Raw genomic sequence first — 21,727 nt, forward strand, 5'->3', positions numbered from 1 at the left:
GATCGAATCGCTAAAGTGAAAAACGAAAGACTTATATCAGACCAAAATTTTTCAGAAAAATTTTTTTTGCGAATTTCTCCAATATTTCTGTGTTCTGATAGCCCCAGAAGAGTTCTAACTTTTATCATGATGGATCGAATCGCTAAAGTGAAAAACGAAAGACTTATATCAGTCAGAGTTCGAAATTTTTGAGTAAAATTTTTTTGCGAATTTTTTCCAATATCTCTGTGTTCTGATAACCCCAGAAGAGTTTAACTTTTTCATGATGGATCGAATCGCTAAAGTGAAAAACGAAAGACTTATATCAGACCAAAAATTTTTGAGAAAAATTTTTTTTGTGAATTACTCCAATATTTCTGTGTTCTGAATGCCACCAGAAGAGTTCTAACTTTTATCATGATGGATCGAATCGCTAAAGTGAAAAACGAAAGCCTTATATCAGTCAAACTTCGAAATTTTTGAGTAAAATTATTTTTGCGATTTTCTCCAATATTTGTGTGTTCTGATAACCGCAGAAGAGTATTATTTTTTTTCATGATGGATCGAATCGCTAAAGTGAAAAACGAAAGACTTATATGAGACCAAAATTTTTGAGAAAAATTTTTTTTGCGAATTTCTCCAATATTTCTGTGTTCTGATAGCCGCCAGAAGTGTTTTAACTTTTATCACCATGGATCGAATTGATAAAGTGAAAAACGGAAGACTTATATCTGTCAGAGTTCGAAATTATTGAGTGAAATATTTTTTGCGAATTTCTCCAATATTTCTGTGTTCTGATAACCCCAGAAGAGTATTAACTTTTTTCATGATGGATCGAATCGCTAAAGTGAAAAACGAAAGACTTATATCCGACCAAAATTTTTGCGAAAAATTTTTTTTGCTAATTTCTCCAATATTTCTGTGTTCTGATTGCCCCCAGAAGAGTTCTAACTTTTATCATGATGGATCGAATTGCTAAATTGAAAAACGAAAGACTTATATCAGTCAAACTTCGAAATTTTTGAGTAAAATTATTTTTGCGATTTTCTCCAATATTTGTGTGTTCTGATAACCGCAGAAGAGTATTATTTTTTTTCATGATGGATCGAATCGCTAAAGTGAAAAACGAAAGACTTATATGAGACCAAAATTTTTGAGAAAAATTTTTTTTGCGAATTTCTCCAATATTTCTGTGTTCTGATAGCCGCCAGAAGTGTTTTAACTTTTATCACCATGGATCGAATCGCTAAAGTGAAAAACGAAAGACTTATATCTGTCAGAGTACGAAATTATTGAGTGAAATTTTTTTGCGAATTTCAACAATATATCTGTGTTCTGATAGCACCCAGAAGAGTTCTAACTTTTATCATGATGGATCGAATCGCTAAAGTGAAAAACTAAAGACTTATATCAGTCAAACTTCGACATTTTTGAGTAAAATTATTTTTGCGATTTTCTCCAATATCTGTGTGTTCTGATAACCCCAGAGGAGTATTAACTTTTTTCATGATGGATCGAATCGCTAAAGTGAAAAACGAAAGACTTATATCCGACCAAAATTTTTGAGAAAAATTCTTTTTGCGAATTTCTCCAATATTTCTGTGTTCTCATAGCCCCCAGAAGAGTTCTAACTTTTATCATGATGGATCGAATCGCTAAAGTGAAAAACGAAAGACTTATATCAGTCAAACGTCGAAATTTTTGAGTAAAATTATTTTTGCGATTTTCTCCAATATCTGTGTGTTCTGATAACCCCAGAAGAGTATTAACTTTTTTCATGATGGATCGAATCGCTAAAGTGAAAAAAGAAAGACTTATATCAGACCAAAATTTTTGAGAAAAATTTTTTTTGCGAATTTCTCCAATATTTCTGTGTTGTGACAGCTGCCAGAAGTGTTCTAACTTTTATCACCATGGATCGAATTGCTAAAGTGAAAAACGAAAGACTTATATCTGTCAGAGTTCGAAATTATTGAGTGAAATTTTTTTTGCGAATTTCTCCAATATTTCTGTGTTCTGATAGCCACCAGAAGAGTTCTAATTTTTATCATGATGGATCGAATCGCTAAAGTGAAAAACGAAAGACTTATATCATTCAAACTTCGAAATTTTTGAGTAAAATTATTTTTGCGGTTTTCTCCAAAATTTGTGTGTTCTGATAACCCCAGAAGAGTATTAAATTTTTTCATGATGGATCGAATGGCTAAAGTGAAAAACGAAAGACTTATATCAGACCAAAATTTTTGTGAAAAATTTTTTTTGCGAATTTCTCCAATATTTCTGTGTTCTGATAGCCCCCAGAAGAGTTCTAACTTTTATCATGATGGATCGAATCGCTAAAGTGAAAAACGAAAGACTTATATCTGTCAGAGTTCGAAATTATTGAGTGAAATATTTTTTGCGAATTTCTCCAATATTTCTGTGTTCTGATAACCCCAGAAGAGTATTAACTTTTTTCATGTTGGATCGAATCGCTAAAGTGAAAAACGAAAGACTTATATCAGACCAAAATTTTTGTGAATAATTTTTTTTGCGAATTTCTCCAATATTTCTGTGTTCTGATAGCCCCCAGAAGAGTTCTAACTTTTATCATGATGCATCGAATCGCTAAAGTGAAAAACGAAAGACTTATATCAGTCAAACTTCGAAATTTTTGAGTAAAATTATGTTTGCGATTATCTCCAATATCTGTGTGTTCTGATAACCCCAGAAGAGTATTAACTTTTTTCATGATGGATCGAATCGCTAAAGTGAAAAAGGAAAGATATATATCACACCAAAGTTTTTGAGAAAAATTTTTTTTGCGAATTTCTCCAATATTTCTGTGTTCTGATAGCCCCCAGAAGAGTTCTAACTTTTATCATGATGGATCGAATAGCTAAAGTGAAAAACGAGAGACTTATATCAGTCAAACTTCGAAATTTTAGAGTAAAATTATTTTTGCGATTTTCTCCAATATTTGTGTGTTCTGATAAACCCAGAAGAGTATTAACTTTTTTCATGATGGATCGAATCGCTAAAGTGAAAAACGAAAGACTTATATCAGTCAAACTTCGAAATTTTTGAGTAAAATTATTTTTGCGATTTTCTCCAATATCTGTGTGTTCTGATAATCCCAGAAGAGTATTAACTTTTTTCATGATGGATCGAATCGCTAAAGTGAAAAACGAAAGACTTATATCAGACCAAAATTTTTGAGAAAAACTTTTTTTGCGAATTTCTCCAATATTTCTGTGTTCTTATAGCCGCCAGAAGTGTTCTAACTTTTATCACCATGGATCGAATCGCTAAAGTGAAAAACGAAAGACTTATATCTGTCAGAGTTCGAAATTATTGAGTGAAATTTTTTTTGCGAATTTCTACAATATTTCTGTGTTCTGATAGCCACCAGAAAAGTTTTAACTTTTATCATGATGGATCGAATCGCTAAAGTGAAAAGCGAAAGACTTATGTCAGTCAAACTTTGAAATTTTTGAGTAAAATTATTTTTGCGATTTTCTCCAGTATTTGTGTGTTCTGATAACCCCAGAAGAGTATTAAATTTTTTCATGATGGATTGAATCGCTAAAATGAAAAACGAAAGACTTATATCAGACCAAAATTTTTCAGAAAAATTTTTTTTGCGAATTTCTCCAATATTTCTGTGTTCTGACAGCCGCCAGAAGTGTTCTAACTTTTATCACGATGGATCGAATCGCTAAAGTGAAAAACGAAAGACTTACATCTTTTTTTTTTTTTTTTTTTTTTTTTACAGAGAGGAAATGCGTTACCGCATACCCCAGGCCCCGGGGGAGGCCTGGTGGTTATGTGGGGCTCTTCCCTGCCGACTAACGTGTCGACGGGGACATACCCACTAAAACCTCTCCGGGTGTCCTGCCCTGGTCCTTGACTGGGGGGGCTCCAGGAACGCGTGCAGCATACTTCCAGAGCCCCCCCGGACCGAGTCGGTCGAGGCCGACTCAGCACGCCGGGGGCACCCTGATGAGGGTTCCCCGGCAGGGCCGTGATACCAAGCCGGTCTCAGGTCGGGGGGGAGGGACACCAGCCCTCCCCCGCCTCTTCCCCTTGGAATGTTTACAGGTTGGTAAAGCCCGGGAGTCCGGCCCCCGGCCGGACATCCCGGGCCCCTTCGCGCCTGATCTGTCAGGCGCGGCGGTCGTTTTCACCCACGTGAGGGGGGAGGATTGCCTCCTCTCTCCCCCTCACCCCGGCGAGGCGCTTGCGGGGGAGCGATGGCGCGTTGTAACGCGCGGTCGCCCCCCCGGACCGTTAGGTCAGATCCGCCTCGCCGGGCTCAATGGCAGCACGGGGGTCCCTCCTCCCGCGGCTGCGCGTTCCGAAAGCCGGGCCGGCAGCCGCAGGGGAGGAGGGTCGCTCCCTTTCGTCATTTCCGCGGCGGTCGCCATCGTCCCTCTCCTCCAAGATGGCGGGGAGGGTGGGGGCGACCGCCACGGCTCTTCTGCCCCTCCGCCTCCGTACAGCAGGGCCACTAAGGCCCGGAGGACGGGGGGCAGTTTTTCTTCGCCTAGGCGACCGGGCGGGAGCCAAGTTGGGTCATGGCTCTCGTCCCTGCCGCCCCTGCCACTGTTGGCGTTGCCAGGGGGCATTCGTCCCCCCGGCCGCCTCTCTCTCACCTTCTCGGCCTCCTCCTTCTGCAGCATTACTTGCTCGCAGAAGGAGGAGACCGCTTTCCAGGCACTCTCCCTGCCGACCATCTGACCAATGATGGCCTGCAGGGTGAGGTCATCTCCCACTTCGGCCCTCAGGACTCCGCGCAGCCCTTCCCACGCTGGACACTCTTCCAGCGTGTGCTGCGCGGAGTCCCGGGCGGCGCCACAGTGATGGCACCGTGTCGTCGGTTCCTTCCTTATCCTGCACAGGTACTCACCGAAGCAGCCATGCCCGATGAGCACCTGTGTCGTCCTGTAGGACAAGCCGCCAAACGGGCGGCCCACCCAATCGTCCAGGTGTGGTAGGACGGCCTCCAAGATCCGAGATCCGGCCGCCGGCGGGTTGTCAATGATGCTCCTTTTCCATGCCCTCATCACCCGCCGACGGGCCCTCTCCCGTAGCAACGCAGCGGCCCTGGGGGTAACTACCCCCCCCTCGAGGCGGATGGCTTTTGCCCTGGCGTAAGTCCACGCCAGGGCATCGGCCGTATACTCCGCCGGGGGGAGCCCCGCCAGGGCCATGATTGCCGCGTTGGGAGCGGTGCTAAACGCGCGCGTGACTCTCCGTGCCAGCCGCCGCTGCACATCGTGCAACACCTTCTTAATGCGGCGGCTGGCCAGCGCCTCGCGGAACCACACCGGGGCTCCATACAGTGCCCCGGACATGACCGCGAGGGCATACGCGCGTCTAGCACCTACCCTCGGACCCCGGAGGTTGGGCATCAACCCGTTGAGGGCATCCACCCTCCTGCCCAACCGCTGGGCCTGCTGGTCAAAGTGACCAGCGAAAGTCCAGCGACCGTCCAGGTGCAACCCAAGATATTTCAGGTTTGCACCTACCTGAACACGGGTGTTGTCCACCAGGACGAAGGCCTGGGGCGGTACCCCGGAGGAGCCATCATGAAAAAAGATGGCCTCTGTCTTCTCCGGGGCCACCCTCAGGCCCAGGCCTTTAATGGCACCGACGACACAGGCCACAGCCCAGTCGCCACTCGCGACTGCTCTTCCCCAGGAGGTCCCCCCCGCTACTATGAACGTGTCGTCGGCGTAGCCTACGACATAGCAGCGAGGGGGGAGAGCCGTGCGGAGCACTTTGTCATACGCGGCGTTCCATAGCAGGAGGCCCAACACGGACCCCTGCGGAACGCCACAAGACACGTCCCTCCGCTGCTGGAGTCCGTCTTTATCGCGGAACTCCAGCTCCCTCTCTCGGAAATAGTCCCGAACGATGGCGACGAGATAGGGCGGCAAGCAAAAATGCTCACTCAGCGCCGCCACCACCTCGCCCCATGGGAGACTATTGAATGCGTTGGCGATATCCAAGGATATCGCCAACGCCACCATCCCGTCCCCCGTTAGGGACTCCGAGAGGGACCGGACTTGACGTATTGCGTCAATTGTCGATCGCGGGTCTCGGAACCCGTATTGTTCGGGGACAGCTCAGGACCATTCCGAGCCATATGCCGGATGATGCGGTTAGCGATTATTCGCTCAAAAATCTTGCCCGCATCATCCAGCATACAGAGGGGCCTGTACGCGGAGGGACTCTCCGCGGGTCTGCCCTCCTTTTTAAGGAGGACAAGCCGGGCCCTCTTCCACCTCCTGGGGAACGTACCTTCTCGGAGGCACTTCGTGTATATGGCACGAAGTGCCTCCCCTACGATGGGCGACGCCCGGGCCCAGATCTTGGCGTGAATGCCATCCGGCCCGGGCGCCTTCGCCTTCTTGCTTCTGATACGGGCAAAGGCCGCGACCATTTCGTGCCTGGACACCTCCAGTTCCTCCGACCATCCTGGGGGAGGGCCGTATTTTTTCGGGATGTCCCTCCCCCGGGTGGGGAACAGTGTGTTCACCACCCTGAAAGACTTACATCTGTCAGAGTTCGAAATTATTGAGTGAAATTTTTTTTGCGAATTTCTCCAATATTTCTGTGTTCTCATAGCCACCAGAAGAGTTCTAACTTTTATCATGATGGATCGAATCGCTAAAGTGAAAAACGAAAGACTTATATCAGTCAAACTTCGAAATTTTTGAGTAAAATTATTTTTGCGATTTTCTCCAATATTTGTGTGTGCTGATAACCCCAGAAGAGTATTAACTTTTTTCATGATGGATCGAATCGCTAAAGTGAAAAACGAAAGACTAATATCCGACCAAAATTTTTGAGAAAAATTTTTTTTGCGAATTTCTCCAATATTTCTGTGTTCTGATAGCCCCCAGAAGAGTTCTAACTTTTATCATGATGGATCGAATCGATAACGTGAAAAACGAAAGCCTTATATCAGTCAAAGTTCGAAATCTTTGAGTAAAATTATTTTTGCGATTTTCTCCAATATCTGTGTGTTCTGATAACCCCAGAAGAGTATTAACTTTTTTCATGATGGATCGAATCGCTAAAGTGAAAAACGAAAGACTTATATCAGACCAAAATTTTTGAGAAAAATTCTTTTTGCGAATTTCTCCAATATTTCTGTGTTCTGATAGCCCCCAGAAGAGTTCTAACTTTTATCATGATGGATCGAATCGATAAAGCGAAAAACGAAAGCCTTATATCAGTCAAAGTTCGAAATTTTTGAGTAAAATTATTTTTGCGATTTTCTCCAATATCTGTGTGTTCTGATAACCCCAGAAGAGTATTAACTTTTTTCATGATGGATCGAATCGCTAAAGTGAAAAACGAAAGACTTATATCAGACCAAAATTTTTGAGAAAAATTTTTTTTGCGAATTTCTCCAATATTTCTGTGTTCTGATAGCTGCCAGAAGTGTTCTAACTTTTATCACCATGGATCGAATTGCTAAAGTGAAAAACGAAAGACTTATATCAGACAAAGTTCGAAATTTTTGAGTAAAATTTTTTTTGCGATTTCTCCAATATTTCTGTGTTCTGATAGCCCCAGAAGAGTATTAACTTTTATCATGATGGATCGAATCGCTAAAGTGAAAAACGAAAGACTTATATCAGATCGAAAAATTTTTGAGATAAAATTTTTTTTGCGAATTTCTCCAATATTTCTGTGTTCTGATAGCCCCCAGAAGAGTTCTAACTTTTATCATGATGGATCGAATCGCTAAAGTGAAAAACGAAAGACTTATATCAGTCAAAGTTCGAAATTTTTGAGTAAAATTTTTTTGCGAATTTCTCCAATATTTTGTGTTCTGATACCCCAGAAGAGTATTAACTTTTTTCATGATGGATCGAATCGCTAAAGTGAAAAACGAAAGACTTATATCAGCATCAAATTTTTGAGAAAAATTTTTTTTGCGAATTTCTCCAATATTTCTGTGTTCTGATAGCCCCCAGAAGAGTTCTAACTTTTATCATGATGGATCGAATCGCTAAAGTGAAAAACGAAAGACTTATATCAGTCAAAGTTCGAAATTATTGAGTGAAATTTTTTTTGCGAATTTCTCCAATATTTCTGTGTTCTGATAGCCCCAGAAGAGTTCTAACTTTTATCATAATGGATCGAATCGCTAAAGTGCAAAACGAAAGACTTATATCAGTCAAAGTTCGAAATTTTTGAGTAAAATTTTTTTTGCCATATTCTCCAATATTTCTGTGTTCTGACAGCCCCCAGAAGAGTTCCAACTTTTATCACAATTGATCGAATCGCTAAAGTGAAAAACGAAAGACTTATATTAGTCAAAGTTCGAACTTTTTGAGTAAAATTATTTTTGCGATTTTCTCGAATATTTGTGTGTTCTGATATCCCCAGAAGAGTATTAACTTTTATCATGATGAATCGAATCGCTAAAGTGAAAAACGAAAGACTTATATCAGTCAGAGTTCGAAATTATTGAGTGAAATTTTTTTTGCGAATTTCTCCAATATTTCTGTGTTCTGATAGCCACCAGAAGAGTTCTAACTTTTATCATGATGGATCGATTCGCTAAAGTGAAAAACGAAAGACTTATATCAGTCAAACTTCGAAATTTTGAGTAAAATTATTTTTGCGATTTTGTCCAATATCTGTGTGTTCTGATATCCCCAGAAGAGTATTATCTTTTTTCTTGATGGGTCGAATCGCTAAAGTGAAAAACGAAAGACTTATATCACACCAAAATTTTTGAGAAAAATTTTTTTTGCGAATTTCTCCAATATTTCTGTGTTCTGATAGCCTTTTTTTTTTTTTTTTGCTGACGGAGGGGAAATGCGTTACCGCATACCCCAGACCCCGGTGGAGACCTAGCGGTTATGTGGGGCTCTCCCCGCCGTCGACGTGACGACGGGGACATACCCACTAAAACTCCTCCGGGTGTCCGGCTCTGTTCCTTGACTGGGGGACTCCGGGAACGCGTGCAGCATGCTTCCGGAGCCCTCCGGACCGGTCGGCCGAGGCCGACTCAGCACGCCGGTGGCACCCTTGTACAGGTCCTCCGGCATGGCCGTGAGGCCAAGCCGGCCTCAGGTCGGGGGAGAGGGACACCAGCCCTCCCCCGCCTCTTCCCCTTGTGTTACGGGGTTAAAGCCCGGGAGTCCGGCCCCCCGGCCGGATGTCCCGGGCCCCTACGCGCCGGACTAGCCCGGCGCGCTGGCATACTCTTCTCCGTGTTTGGGGGTGGAGGAGGTAGGAAGGAGTTCCTTCCTCTCCCCCCACCTCACCCCGGCGAGGCGCTAGAGGGGGAGCGATGGCGCATTGAGACGCGCGATCGCTCCCCCGGTCCGTTAAGTCAGGTTTGCCTCGCCGGGCTCACTTACATGGTGAGCTGCCCTCCTCCCACGGCTGCGCCTCCCGAAAGCTGGCCCGGCAGCCGCAGGGGAGAGGGTCGCTCCCTTTCTTCATTCCCGTGGCGGTCGCCGTCGTCCCTCTCCTCCACGATAGTGGCGAGGGAGGGGGCGACCGCCACGGCTCTTCTGCCCCGCCGCCGCCGCTGTAACTCCGTGGCGGGGGGGGTGGTTTCTTCTCCGTCGGGGCGGACGGGGCGGGGGCCGAGACGAAGCGTGACCCCCGTCTCCGCCGCCCCTTCTGTTCCTCGCGTCGCCTGGGGGCATACGACGCGTATTGTCATTTGTAAATCATACGTATGCATGTATATGCCATTGTAACATAATAAAAAAGAGTGGGCGCTTTCTAGTCTCTCTACGTCCCTGCGCAGAAATCGTCCGAAATCCTCTTTCTGAATTTTACGGCCTAAACGTAGCACGAAAAACGTTATGGGTCGAGAGGGGAGTGAAGAGGAGGGTATGCATAGAGATAACATCGCTGCTTGCTCCATGTCTATCACCGCGATGCTTTCTCTCTCTAACTGAAGGCCTAAACAATTAAAGGACGATCACGTTAAAAGAGAAAGAGAGAAAGAGTGAGAGAGAGAGAGAAAGAGTTGCGTCAAGATTTAAAAAAATTAAAAAAGCTAATTTTTTCAAAAGCATAATTTGAAGACATTTAAATAATAAAGAATTATGTAAAAATAAAAAGATGGTATATTTATTCGTGGAAAGACATTTATTTCTTCTTCATCATATGATGCGATGTTAATTATAATTATTTTTTAAGTACTGCGTAATATGAATGTTTCTTTATTAAAGAACCAAATTTTCTCTGTTACTATTAAACATCTTTTTTAAGTAAAAATATGATTGTGCAAAATATGGGCATAAACGTATTGATATGTATTAATATCAATGTTAATGTAAATAATTCAGACTATAATATATAAAAAATTACGCGAAAGTAGACGTAATTAATCATTTGTGCACATTCTCGACCCCTGTTCTGGATGCAACATACGCGATACGCGTCAGATTTTATTTGCAGCAAAATGGATGTTAGCACGGACAACAACCTACATCCATTTCTCGAGAGATGGATGTAGGTTGTTGTCCTTGCTAACATCCACACTGTTTTTAACGGCGGGTTGCAAAATGGATGTGACACGTAGTTCCCATTCTGACCAGAATAGATGTGCGTCACTAGTGTACGGGAGTTTCGAAGCGTTATAGGAAAAAGGCCGCCATGGCCGCTCTCAGGTTCCTCTTTGGTCACGTTGAAGCTTTTGATAATTAATAAAAATGGGTAACGCCGCAGCGAAAGTAGAAGAAACAAAATCAGAAGAAAAGAAGAAACTGAAACCCTGCTGCGCCTGTCCTGAAACCAAGAAAGCGAGAGATGAATGGTTCGTAACACTATTTTTAAATCACAGAGTTGTACGCGATTATAGGTTAAGAATGTTGCTCTTTCTCATTGAACGGAGTCCTTTGATTTATACTAAGGTTGTACTGTAAATTTCAATTACGTCTATATAAATTGTTTACATATTGTTTATGAATTTTTTTTATGTAGGCAATACAAGCAATGTAAATTATTATAAGTATATAACACAATACCGAGAAAAGTAATTGAATTATAATTACTGTTAATATATCTGATTTTGAGCATTGTTAAAGTAAAAATATATCTATTATTAAAAATAAAAATATGCAATTAAATATTTCTGATAAAATCTGAATTTTTTATGATGCACTGATTATTGTTTACATATGTAATACTTGAAATATAGTTAATATTGTATATATGTAATGTATATCTGTTTATATGTAAATGCCTAGCTCTGATTTATATTTTAATACAGCTGTATCATTTAGATTCTAATTTAAGGCTGTGTTTAAAATAATCAAAGAAAACTAATGTGTATCTTTTTATAAATACTATGAAAAATTTTGTATATAAAAGGCTTTACATCATAAAATTATGTTTTACGTTTTCAGTATTATAACAAAAGGCGAAGAAAAATGCGGCGACCTCATAGAAGCACATAAAGCTTGTATGCGATCAATGGGATTTAATATATAAAACATAGAAGAGCAATAAATATCTCAACATTAAAAATGTTTGTTATAAGGATCATACTTCATAAAAAATCTTAAGAAGTCTCAGGTTATATATTTACAGGTCTCCTCTGTATATCTCTGTAAATAATTTACTTTGTAGAAATTTCTAATAAGAATAAATTATTATGTTTATAAAGCTACAAAAGTTTCATTTGAATTGATTTTGTGTTGAATGAAGGAATATTGTGTTGAATTTGAGGAATATGATATGGACGTTATTAATGTAATTATATATAAGAAATAAAAATCATTCAGTTTTTTAAATGAGTTTTATCAGTCTTGATGTTCTTTCTCTATTTGCTTTTGTTAGAACAAGATGTGCAGGAGAGTAAGGAGCAAAGCCATATTGGGAATTCTAACAAAGCATATATTTTAATTTGATGTGTGGCTATAATGCGAAGGTTTTACTCTTGCATAACAATTCCACAGCTTGGTTTCCCTGAACACTCCAAATAATGAACAGATTCTTAAATCGATACATGGTGAAATCTTCGGTACTATAATTGTAATTTATCATTTTCGATAGTTTTTTTTTTACAGCCAGTCAATAATGTTATTGCAATGTGGTCCTACTGGGCTGAAAGACAAACTTACATTTGACTGGTGCACCATAAATATCGAAGCTATAAAACAACGCGACGCGACGTTTCCACGAGGCAATGCCTCATAGAGTGTCGCAAATATATCTTTAACTATAATAAATAGATCTTAGATATATCAGTACAATTTATGAAATATGATAAGAGTAATAATAAGAATTCACTAACTCACATAATCATCAAGTGTATAATATAAGTAACAAGTAAATGGACTTTTTTCATCTATTCTCTCATTCACAGCATTGCGTTGAACTTACGAGCTAAGACATAAGTAGCCTAAAGATTGGATAATTAAATAGAATATTTATAATTAATATGAAAGTAGTTGTACTTCATGTGTGGGCAAGTGAAATACGATATAACGAAGAGTGTGCAGATGTGTAATATATGTGTATGTGTGTGTGTACATGTGTGTATATGTATATATAGTATATAATATATATAATATATGAAAATGCGATTTTTTTGGTCACTTTTGCAGACACTCCAGATTCCTTTGTAGAAGCGTTTTAGCAATCAAAATGCGTCAAAGAATATCTTTCATATTGTTATATAAAATTTGTCGTAAGGTATACACCGTACGGCTCTCGGCACTTTTTATATTGACTAAAAGTCGACAACGCTTTGATGGAAATCTTTGTCACAGATTGTAAGATGTGGAACGAGACAAGTGCTGGGAATACCGTGTTGTGATTCTGGAGCGTTTCCAAGAGTGCGTCCGTCAGACGTATATGAGTGATTAGCGTCGTATATTGATAACAGCATCACAGCTACGAAAAAGTCTCGGTTTCCAAGCTCTGCCACGGCTTTTTCGATGATGCAACCGATCGATACAAGACGATTGGTCGACTAGGGTTAGCACAGCCTGTTCGGTGCGACGAAAATTGAGCAGAACATTTTGGACAAGAAATGACGGTTGATTTAACACTATCTTTTCACGCCCCATTTGTCTCGATCTGATAATCTTCTTCGCAAAAATTTACACGCACTTAGTATGACAAATTTTTTTATTTAAGATTAAGAACTTTCTCCGTTCAGGAATAACGTACTTGTTTACAACGACGCGACAAAGAGCCTTCTTTTGATATTTAAATACTAGCTCCGCAAAATTGTTCACCGCGTCACAGGCTTCGCGCGGAAAGATTCGAGAAGTCAGTCCATTGTTAACGGCTAGAGAGATGCAAGAATATATTGTTAAATAATATGATCTGCAATCTATATGTACTACAATGGAATAAGTCTGCTAGCTGTAAAAGAACATAGGACATCGCGGTCACGTAACTTCAAAGATGTCAGATAAGATTGGTTTGAGGCAGTAGTCTATAGTCTTCGCTCGAGGCTTGATCATTTTTCGGACCAGCAACTCTCACCTGTCTTCAGGAATTCGTATTGATCGTAATACTTTACTTTGCTGAAAAAAAACAGAAATACGAGAAGCGAAATAGGCGCGTCGTATATGAATATTAATAAGAGACGTCTATATTACCTGATATAATAGAAACGTCTGTATTACCTGATACTGCGCTTCTATATCCATAGTACCGGTTACAGCCACAACTTGATACTGTCTAGCCTTCATGGCCGCAGTAGATTTCCGTACGAGCCTCATTGCGCCAGGCGCGCTACTCGTACTATTAAAATGTGTCATTTGCGCTGGACTATGACTCGGATCCAGTACCAGCATGGTTATCGAACCATCCCTTATCTGCTCCACGCCCATTATCGTTCTGCTGTGCCCTGAATTTATTAACATTGACTATGTTAGCTTTGATTTAACTTCTGGAAAAAAAGAACATTTACCTTGATGTTGAAGATAAAGAGGTGGCTTGAACTCTTCACAACGTTGAAAGTATTGTAGGACCCAATTGAACAACTCGGGATGGCCGCCGTCTGCGCTAGTAGGTTTATGAAAGTCCACCAGCTGACACCTGTACAAAGTCAGGGAGAGAAAAGTGTGCGTCGTATGATTTGACAACCGATCGCGATCATGGAACTTACTTTATCCTCAAACTAGACAGCAGCGTGAATACTTCCGTGGCGCCGATCCACTTCCTAGTGTTAACGAGTTTACCACCGAGCTGTTCCGCGCCCTGGATATCAAAGCCCTGCGCCCACGCCCATTCGATCATCTTCTGCAGTCTCGAGATCGATGGCATGGAGCTGCGCTGGGGATTCTCCGTAGAGCTGTTACCGCCGGCTCCAGAACTCCAAGCTTTGTAAACCAGATCGTTATATCCTGTGTGCTGCAAGAGAGACGAGATTAACATTTGCATGTTTCTGTATCCACAGCCCCACCCCTTATCGCCGTAAGTCGACGCGTAATGGTCCACAGTGGAACACATCCAGGTATTCACTACGTTACTGCAAGCCTGACTAATGGCTCGTACTTTTGGGACCAGCCCTGCAAAAGAACAAATATGCTATGAAGATTCTCAGATGAAGGTTCTTGAATCTTTTTGTACAAAGGACATTGCAAATCATCCTTACCGCGCGTACAAGAACTGCCATCGTCGATACCGCTACTCTCGGCGACTCTGAGCTCGATTTGCCTCTCAAAGAAATCGGCTACCGTCATTTCGCCTGCATACACAGCCCGCTGCATATTGGTGACGCTCTGTTCTCTAAAGTTACCCTGATTATCCATACCGTACTGCGCCCTCAGCATCTCGAATTCACGCTGTTCGCGCAGTTTTCTCACTTCCTTTTCTCTCCTCTCCATGTCCTTCGCTAGCATACGATCGGTCGACACGTCCGGCGTCATGGGCGACGGCGTGCTCTTTTTGCTAAAGTGTTCTTCGATGTGTGCCATTAGGTCGTCATTATTTTTAAATAATGTGCTAAGACATACTGGACAGGCAGGCGTTGAGTCACTACCGATGGTAGCTGTATCGGATTGTGAGCTTGTTCCATTTGCAGGGCTAATAAAATAAATATCATCATTAAACATTTATCATAATTGTGCTATTAATCCACTATTATTTCATAATCGTATGGCTATTTTGAAAATTGCAAGTGGATCTTACCTAAGTATATCTTTGTGCTCGATATTGACATGTAACTCAAGGTCAGAAGAATTTGGAAAAGACGTAACGCAAAGGGGGCAGTTGAAGACTCCATCCCGCGACGGCGGTGACTCCGGCGGGAAGGACGGCGAGGTGAGATCAAAATGTTGGCGATTGATATGCTCTTCCAGCCTCAACGGACTGTCGGAACTGTAGGGGCACATTGGACACTCCTGCACTGGAAGTTTCGGGGAAGCGTGCGAGCGCAATTGTAGATTTAGGCCTGAACGCAGCGGTGAACCTTGACCCGCTGCACCCTCCAACACTGAACAAGAAGAAGCTAAACATTCATTCCCATTCATTCCCTGATGAAAATTTCTCTCAGAATTTTGATATGAATTTTAAAATGTTTCAGAATTCAAATACATGAAAAATTCTAAGATGTAGATTTAATATTTTTGAAAAGTGTTCCAATTAAATATAATTTTAAAACTTTTTAGAAATTTTTTCAGCTTTTTTATACAAATCTTAGAATATTTCAGAATTCACATACATGAAGCATTCCAAGTAGATATAGATTTATTGAAAAGTGTTCCAATATAAAATCTCTGAGAAAATTTTTCACCAGATTGTTCTCACGTCTACAGTTTGAACATGTATATATCCGTTACCGGCATTGGCATTGTTACTGTTGTTATTGTTGTTATTATTATTCACGTTGGGATTTGCCACTTGGACGTCCGGTTTCCTCGACGACTGCTGTTGTTGTTGCTGTTGTTGTTGCTGTTGTTGATGCTGCTGCTGCTGTTGTTGCTTAACGTGCTGCCCCAGAGAGCTGCCCCAGCCATTCTGCAGATGAGGTGGTCGCAGGGACATGGACGGCGAGAGCGCCCGGCACTCGTCGCGTCTGTGCTCGTCCAGCAGCGAGTCGTCGTCGATGAACGCCATCATATCATTCTCCGGAGTGCTGTAAAAATACAAGCAGGTCGTCACTGATTTCTAACTGCTACAGTAATGGAGCATGTCTATATTAAGCATTTTCCAACAAGAGACACAAGAACACAGTGCTACACAGTGAGTTATCCTTGTTTAAAATTGACAAACGACAAGGATAAAATGACCCAGGAAGCATGAACATTGCTGCAATGAGGATTGGTGAGGAATCTGAGGATTCACTGTGTATTGTGTACTGTGTCGCTTATTGGGAAATGTCTATATTTATGTACAAGCGTGTACTGATACGAATGTCGCGAGTTCGGTCTCTCAAATACTGTCGTCGTATATTAGAAAACATGTATTACGTTTCAATTAACAAACTCCACTTGTCATCGTCGACACATTGTCGTTTCCTCGCCGTCGGCCACGTGAATAAATTTAGCCCAGTTTCGACGATACTGGCACGCTTCGTCCCATCTTGTCGAGATCGATTTCGCAACTTTTTCACTTTCGTCCGGGGACCCTTGTACATGTTTGTTGTTGACGATGATACGACCGTTGGTTGTATGTATACATATACCTCGTCAGTCGTAATGACAAGCGCTTTAAATGCTTTAAACTTTGAAGTCTTTAAACTGTTCGAGCTAGTCATGTGCTCCGTTGGCGGGAATTAGGTGCCGGTAAACGTTTTGCTGACGGTAACTTTATTACCGATAATGCTAACCGATTTATTGGCGCGTCGATAAATTGTCGATAAACACAGTTAAAATGCGTGACATTCAATAAATGATAAAACCAATAAATAATCGCTGATAAAAAATTGTTATCGCAACTTCATAAGAAATTTATGCATCTACTGTTTTTTTTTATAAATGCGAACGTCATGAGATATTGGTCAACTTATTGACGAGTGCTGACATCTTTCGTTCATTTCGCGATTTATTTCTCTCAATGTTTAAATTATGAATAATTCTAACAATTATTTATTAATGTGATTTTAGCTGATCGAACATGTCACGACTGGAAACAATATACTGGGATAAATCTAATCGCGATTACATATAGAAATTTTTAGTCGAGATTTTCGCTTAATTGACTAAATCTATTCGACATAATTACTTGTTTTAATTATACATGTTAAAGCTGAATTTCTTAAATCAAAATGTCGATTGACTTGCCGGGAGTTTTGGAAGAATATATTTCTTTTAATTTGCATTATTATTATAACTGATCTGTTTTATTATTATTACTTTTATTCATTATTAAAAAAAAAATGGGATAAAACGGAATAAGAAATTGAACGTCATGACTATCATTGTAACATACATTGAAAACAAAAGGTAGACGAATCATAGAAGTTTAAATTGACACTAGGAAAAATGTTACCTATCAATGTATTAATTGTTTAATAGTAATTTAATATGATTTTGAACATAATCATATTAATGCTTTTTCTTTCTCTTCCCGTGAAAATAAAATTTAGTAGTTTCCTAATCGACACAATTTGTAATTATTTTAATTTACTTTAAATAAAATACTTTATATAATGAATATTTCGTGATAATTATATTGTAATTACTTGTATCTATTGCTTTCTTTTATGTAAATGCAAATATGTAAAATGTGCAAATGCTACTATTTACATAATAAATGTATGGTTTTTAAATATTAGAACCATACAGACGTAGTAACTTTCACGATATATGAAATGTGATACTGACATTTCTAGCTATCCCAGCAAACACCACGTTACATGTAATGTAAATGTTAGTTGTAATTTCCCACTCAACAATGTAACTGTTATATAACACACTCGTTATATATTACGTTACATGTAACGTTGTGTTTGGTGGGATTATATAGTAAACACATAACTAATATGTTGACTAGGTTTAAATTGCGTGCTAATGTATTTAATTAATCTACTCGATTTTATCCCGTTTCTTTTTCTAACTGTATAAAGCATTAAAACGTAATGATACGAGTTGAAAAAAATTTACATTTTTTAATACTAAAGAAGTGCAGCGTACAAGAAGCACAATTAGAAAGAGAGCTACTCTACAAAGAAAGAACAATTTTCCTGAAATACAGGTCTGAAAATAATTATTCCGGCTTCGGTTAAGGACATTCAAGACCGATGAATATGCGGCATGTAGCTGAGAATTGTAAAAAGTCACACAAAAATTATTATTAGGCACCAAGATCCGCTATAGATTAATACTGGCTTTCTCTCATTTTTATGTTTGAAAATATGTTAAACTATTACTCTTTGTAATAATATTATCGTACCCAGCATAATTATATTTTGATAATCCAACATAAAAATATAATCTGTATCCAGTAAAATTTTTAAATATTATATTTCAGCAAAATTGGTCGTTTCACGTATTTTCATTTAACTCACCTCGGAGTTAGATAGTCCAGGTGAGCGCTGTTAACATGGACCAGCATCTCCGTGGGCGAGATCTCGCCGAGGTCGCAAAACGGGCAGTTGGCGGCGCCCTGGAGATGGTACTGCACCATGTGCGAGCGCATCTCCTCGTCGTTGAATCCCTCCAGGCCGCAGATCTCGCACGTGTAGTTCATCTCCGGCGGTTTGCTGGACGCCATTTTCAGGATGTCCGAGGTAGCGGCCTTCCGGATCCTTTGCCAGAAGATTCAGTCGAACATCATTAAAGAGAAGCGCGAAGATTTACGTCGCCGGCACCGCCGCTCGTAAATTTAACACTGATTAATCGCGCGCGCTATCCGATAACGCGGGATTAATTTGACATTTTTCTCTAGGGATTAATTCGAGATAAATAACGAAGGACAAATTGGATCCGACAATAATCTTTATGTAAATACCGTTTATTTACACCAGAAATCCTGTATTATTGATTGAAATCGAAAAAAATTTTACGTGGTAGCTACATTAAAATAAAAAAGTACATTTTCTTGAAACTATACATTACGCAAATGTTTGTTTGTTCTGTTTAAGTAAAAATGGTTACTTTCAAGTAAATATAGGAAAATTATCTTAAGTATATATTTTGGTATTTTTACATTTGTAACATTTAAATAATGATTTTACAAATAAGTTAATAATATTATTAAATTTAGTTAAATTGTTTTCTTAGATTAAAAAATCTGATTATCTTGAATATAAAAGTAATCTAACAGTAAATATTTTCTAGAGCTGCAAAAAAATGTTACTCGATTAAAAATTATTTCTTTATTTTATTTAAATAAATATTTCAATTAAGAAACTTTTAACTTGACTGCAAGTAAATAAGCCACTGAGTAAATAATTTTTTTTTTGTGTTAATTAAATTTGTTTTATTTTTTCTCTCATTGTCAGTATACCGTAACATGTGTATATAAATAACTTAGGCACGTTTACGTAAAATATTTTCATACAATTTATATATATCTAAAACAAACTAATTTATGTTATAATTATATTATATTATAACAATATAAATGTAATTATATTTTAATAATTTTTACGTTTACGTGATTTTAACGTATTAATTAAATAAGAAAACTTTAAAAATGGAATAAAAATTGTTTATTATTTTTCTTCGACTCTTTTAATTTCATTTGCTTATCCCATCCTTTTTTCGAAAGAACAAAGAAGAAGTTAGATAGGAAACGCTTCCGCCGCGATCGAACGATAACCAGGATAATGCAACGAAGGTGAAGTTGCGAGTCGTGATTTTCAGATCCACTTAGGACACGATGGGTTAGCACGCGCCGCAATAGTTTACGATAATTTGACGTTATGCGCGCAATTTCGATTAGCTTCTTCCGCTAATCGATATGTAGCTTCAGAATATTTTACATTATTTTACGTCAAACAAATTCGTGTAATTTTCAAATGATTCGTGTGTGTCTTCCGTAATCGCGATTGACATCAATTAGCAAAAAAAAAAAAACTCCTGATTGAAATTTCTCTCGCGCATTCCAGATAGAATATCGAATATCGAAGTTCAAATTTAATTCAATAAAACGTTGAATAGATTAAACTGGTTGACACGCACTACGTGACACTAATCCAATTGCGGAAGCACCATCAGCAGAAGCACTCGTTCCCTAGCTCTCTTCTTGATCTTCTAAAATGATTTACGGTAACATAGGAATGAACACCTGGGAAATTTCACCGAGGCAACATTGCTCGATCTTTCGCTTTTCCCTCGGGAGCGCGATCGAACTGTGGAGAGCCATTTCGACGGCTGTAAAACGAAGTTTGACGCGATAACGCTGGCAACATAGTAATTACGTGGCGAATTGTAATTAATTATTCCCAGTCTCTCTTCCGAGAGAAGACGACCCTCTCCCCTCTGGCCGATGTTTCAAATTATTGATACGGTAATTGATACGGATCGAAATGCGTCGGGATGATCGCAGCTCCTGATCATCAACGTGATTACTACGATCGACTTCAGTTAATCGCACTGCAGCGTAATCGACTGCGGAGCAATCGAAACGGTCGTACTAGAAGCACCATCATCCGATTCACTCGAATCAAACGCTCTGCTGTACCTATAAGGGCTTCTCTCTCACCTCGGCGATTTCAGCCCCCGCAGCGACACGGCTGTCAGCCGCCGTATCTAATGCCGTATCGCGACGTCGTCGGTGCGGCGAGTTAATCGATGGACTCTCGCCAGCCGAAGGCCAGCTGGAGGCGGTCCGCGGCAGTCCATAATTCGTTTCCCCGTGACAGACGAAAGACACCGATTCTCGCGATCAGCGGCGTCGTCGTCGTCGTCGTCGTCGTCGTCGTCGTCGTCGTCGTCGAGACGGCCGCGACGACGAGGACGCGTGTAACAACGTCGCCGCCGTCTCGCGGCGGCGGCGATGGTGGTGGTGGTGGTGGTGTCGGTGGTGGTAGCGGCAATCGGAGGGTGGCGGAAAAGGGGGACGTCGCGGCTCTTTTTATTTGCTCACCCCCGGTGAAACTAGGCCACCGAGTGACTCGCGCGAGAAAACGGCCGTCGTTGGGTTGGGTTGACCCATTTTCTGGGATCCCTCGCGCCGACGAGTACGCGTGCACTCGGAAGCCGGATCGCTGTCCGTCTTCCCCTCTCCCCCGTGTTAGGATACCTTTCCGTTCTTCCGTCCTTCCTGCCGCCCGGCGCTCACTTCCGCGACACTTGGCTCACTCACCGAACTGTCGGATCGATCATTCGCGCTCTCCTCGTGGTAGGCCCACGCGCTCGTCCCGCGGAAGCGGGACCGCCGATCGCCTAACGCGCCGCTCCGTAGCTCGGCTTCATATGACACCGCACCGCTGGCAGTTCCGTCCGTCGGTCTATTCGCCCGGACGATTTTACGACTCGCTTCCCCTCGCGCAGGGGGATACCCGCCACCCGTTGCTGGTGCGCGAGCCGCCACCCCCGACGACGCTTCCAGCGCCGCTCGGCCACCCCTTTGATCGAGTACACGCCGCCCGTCGGTAACGGTTGCTGTCCCGCACGAGGGTGCTTTGTGAGAAACCCGACACGCGGTACCGGCGAAACTATCGATTTTATACAGGCAAGAGTAATTTGTACGATATGTTATAACATAATTTTTTCATATTTCGGAAATGAACAAAGGATACAAAAAAAAATTGATAAAAAGATGTGTATAACTGTTAATAAATTTCATTTTAATATAAATTTACCTCAGGCTTAGATCGGCTGAACCAAACTACTTCAAGTATCATTCCGTTTTATTCGATTTAATA

The 21,727-nt window shown here is 41.0% G+C and overlaps 2 protein-coding genes across 5 annotated transcripts; one reads left to right on the forward strand and one right to left on the reverse strand.

The window, feature by feature from the left end:
* Positions 1-10,566: 10,566 nt before the first annotated feature.
* LOC120359884 (cytochrome c oxidase copper chaperone-like) lies at positions 10,567-11,625 on the forward strand. The gene is made up of 2 exons (XM_039459315.1): positions 10,567-10,765; positions 11,358-11,625. Exons 1-2 carry the CDS (start codon positions 10,662-10,664, stop codon positions 11,440-11,442), a joined length of 189 nt encoding a protein of 62 aa, XP_039315249.1. The 5' UTR covers positions 10,567-10,661; the 3' UTR covers positions 11,443-11,625.
* Positions 11,626-11,826: 201 nt separating this feature from the next.
* On the reverse strand, positions 11,827-21,374 carry LOC105194239 (zinc finger-containing ubiquitin peptidase 1). Of its 4 annotated transcripts, none has more exons than XM_011159074.3 (9): positions 21,166-21,374; positions 18,422-18,661; positions 15,753-16,048; positions 15,103-15,406; positions 14,567-14,997; positions 14,078-14,480; positions 13,880-14,007; positions 13,593-13,816; positions 11,827-13,490 (listed from the first exon to the last, which is right to left on the reverse strand). In XM_011159074.3, the coding sequence occupies exons 1-9, from the start codon at positions 21,183-21,185 to the stop codon at positions 13,446-13,448; spliced, it is 2,091 nt and encodes a 696-aa protein (XP_011157376.1). In that variant the 5' UTR covers positions 21,186-21,374; the 3' UTR covers positions 11,827-13,445. The 4 variants fall into 4 exon arrangements, with proteins under 4 accessions (XP_011157376.1, XP_011157377.1, XP_025992112.1 ...); XM_011159075.3 differs by having other exon boundaries at positions 20,563-21,374; XM_026136327.2 differs by having other exon boundaries at positions 20,040-21,374.
* Positions 21,375-21,727: the final 353 nt, after the last annotated feature.

The sequence above is a fragment of the Solenopsis invicta genome, unplaced genomic scaffold, assembly GCF_016802725.1.
Source record: "Solenopsis invicta isolate M01_SB unplaced genomic scaffold, UNIL_Sinv_3.0 scaffold_2876, whole genome shotgun sequence".
Classification (NCBI taxonomy): Eukaryota; Metazoa; Arthropoda; class Insecta; order Hymenoptera; family Formicidae; genus Solenopsis; species Solenopsis invicta.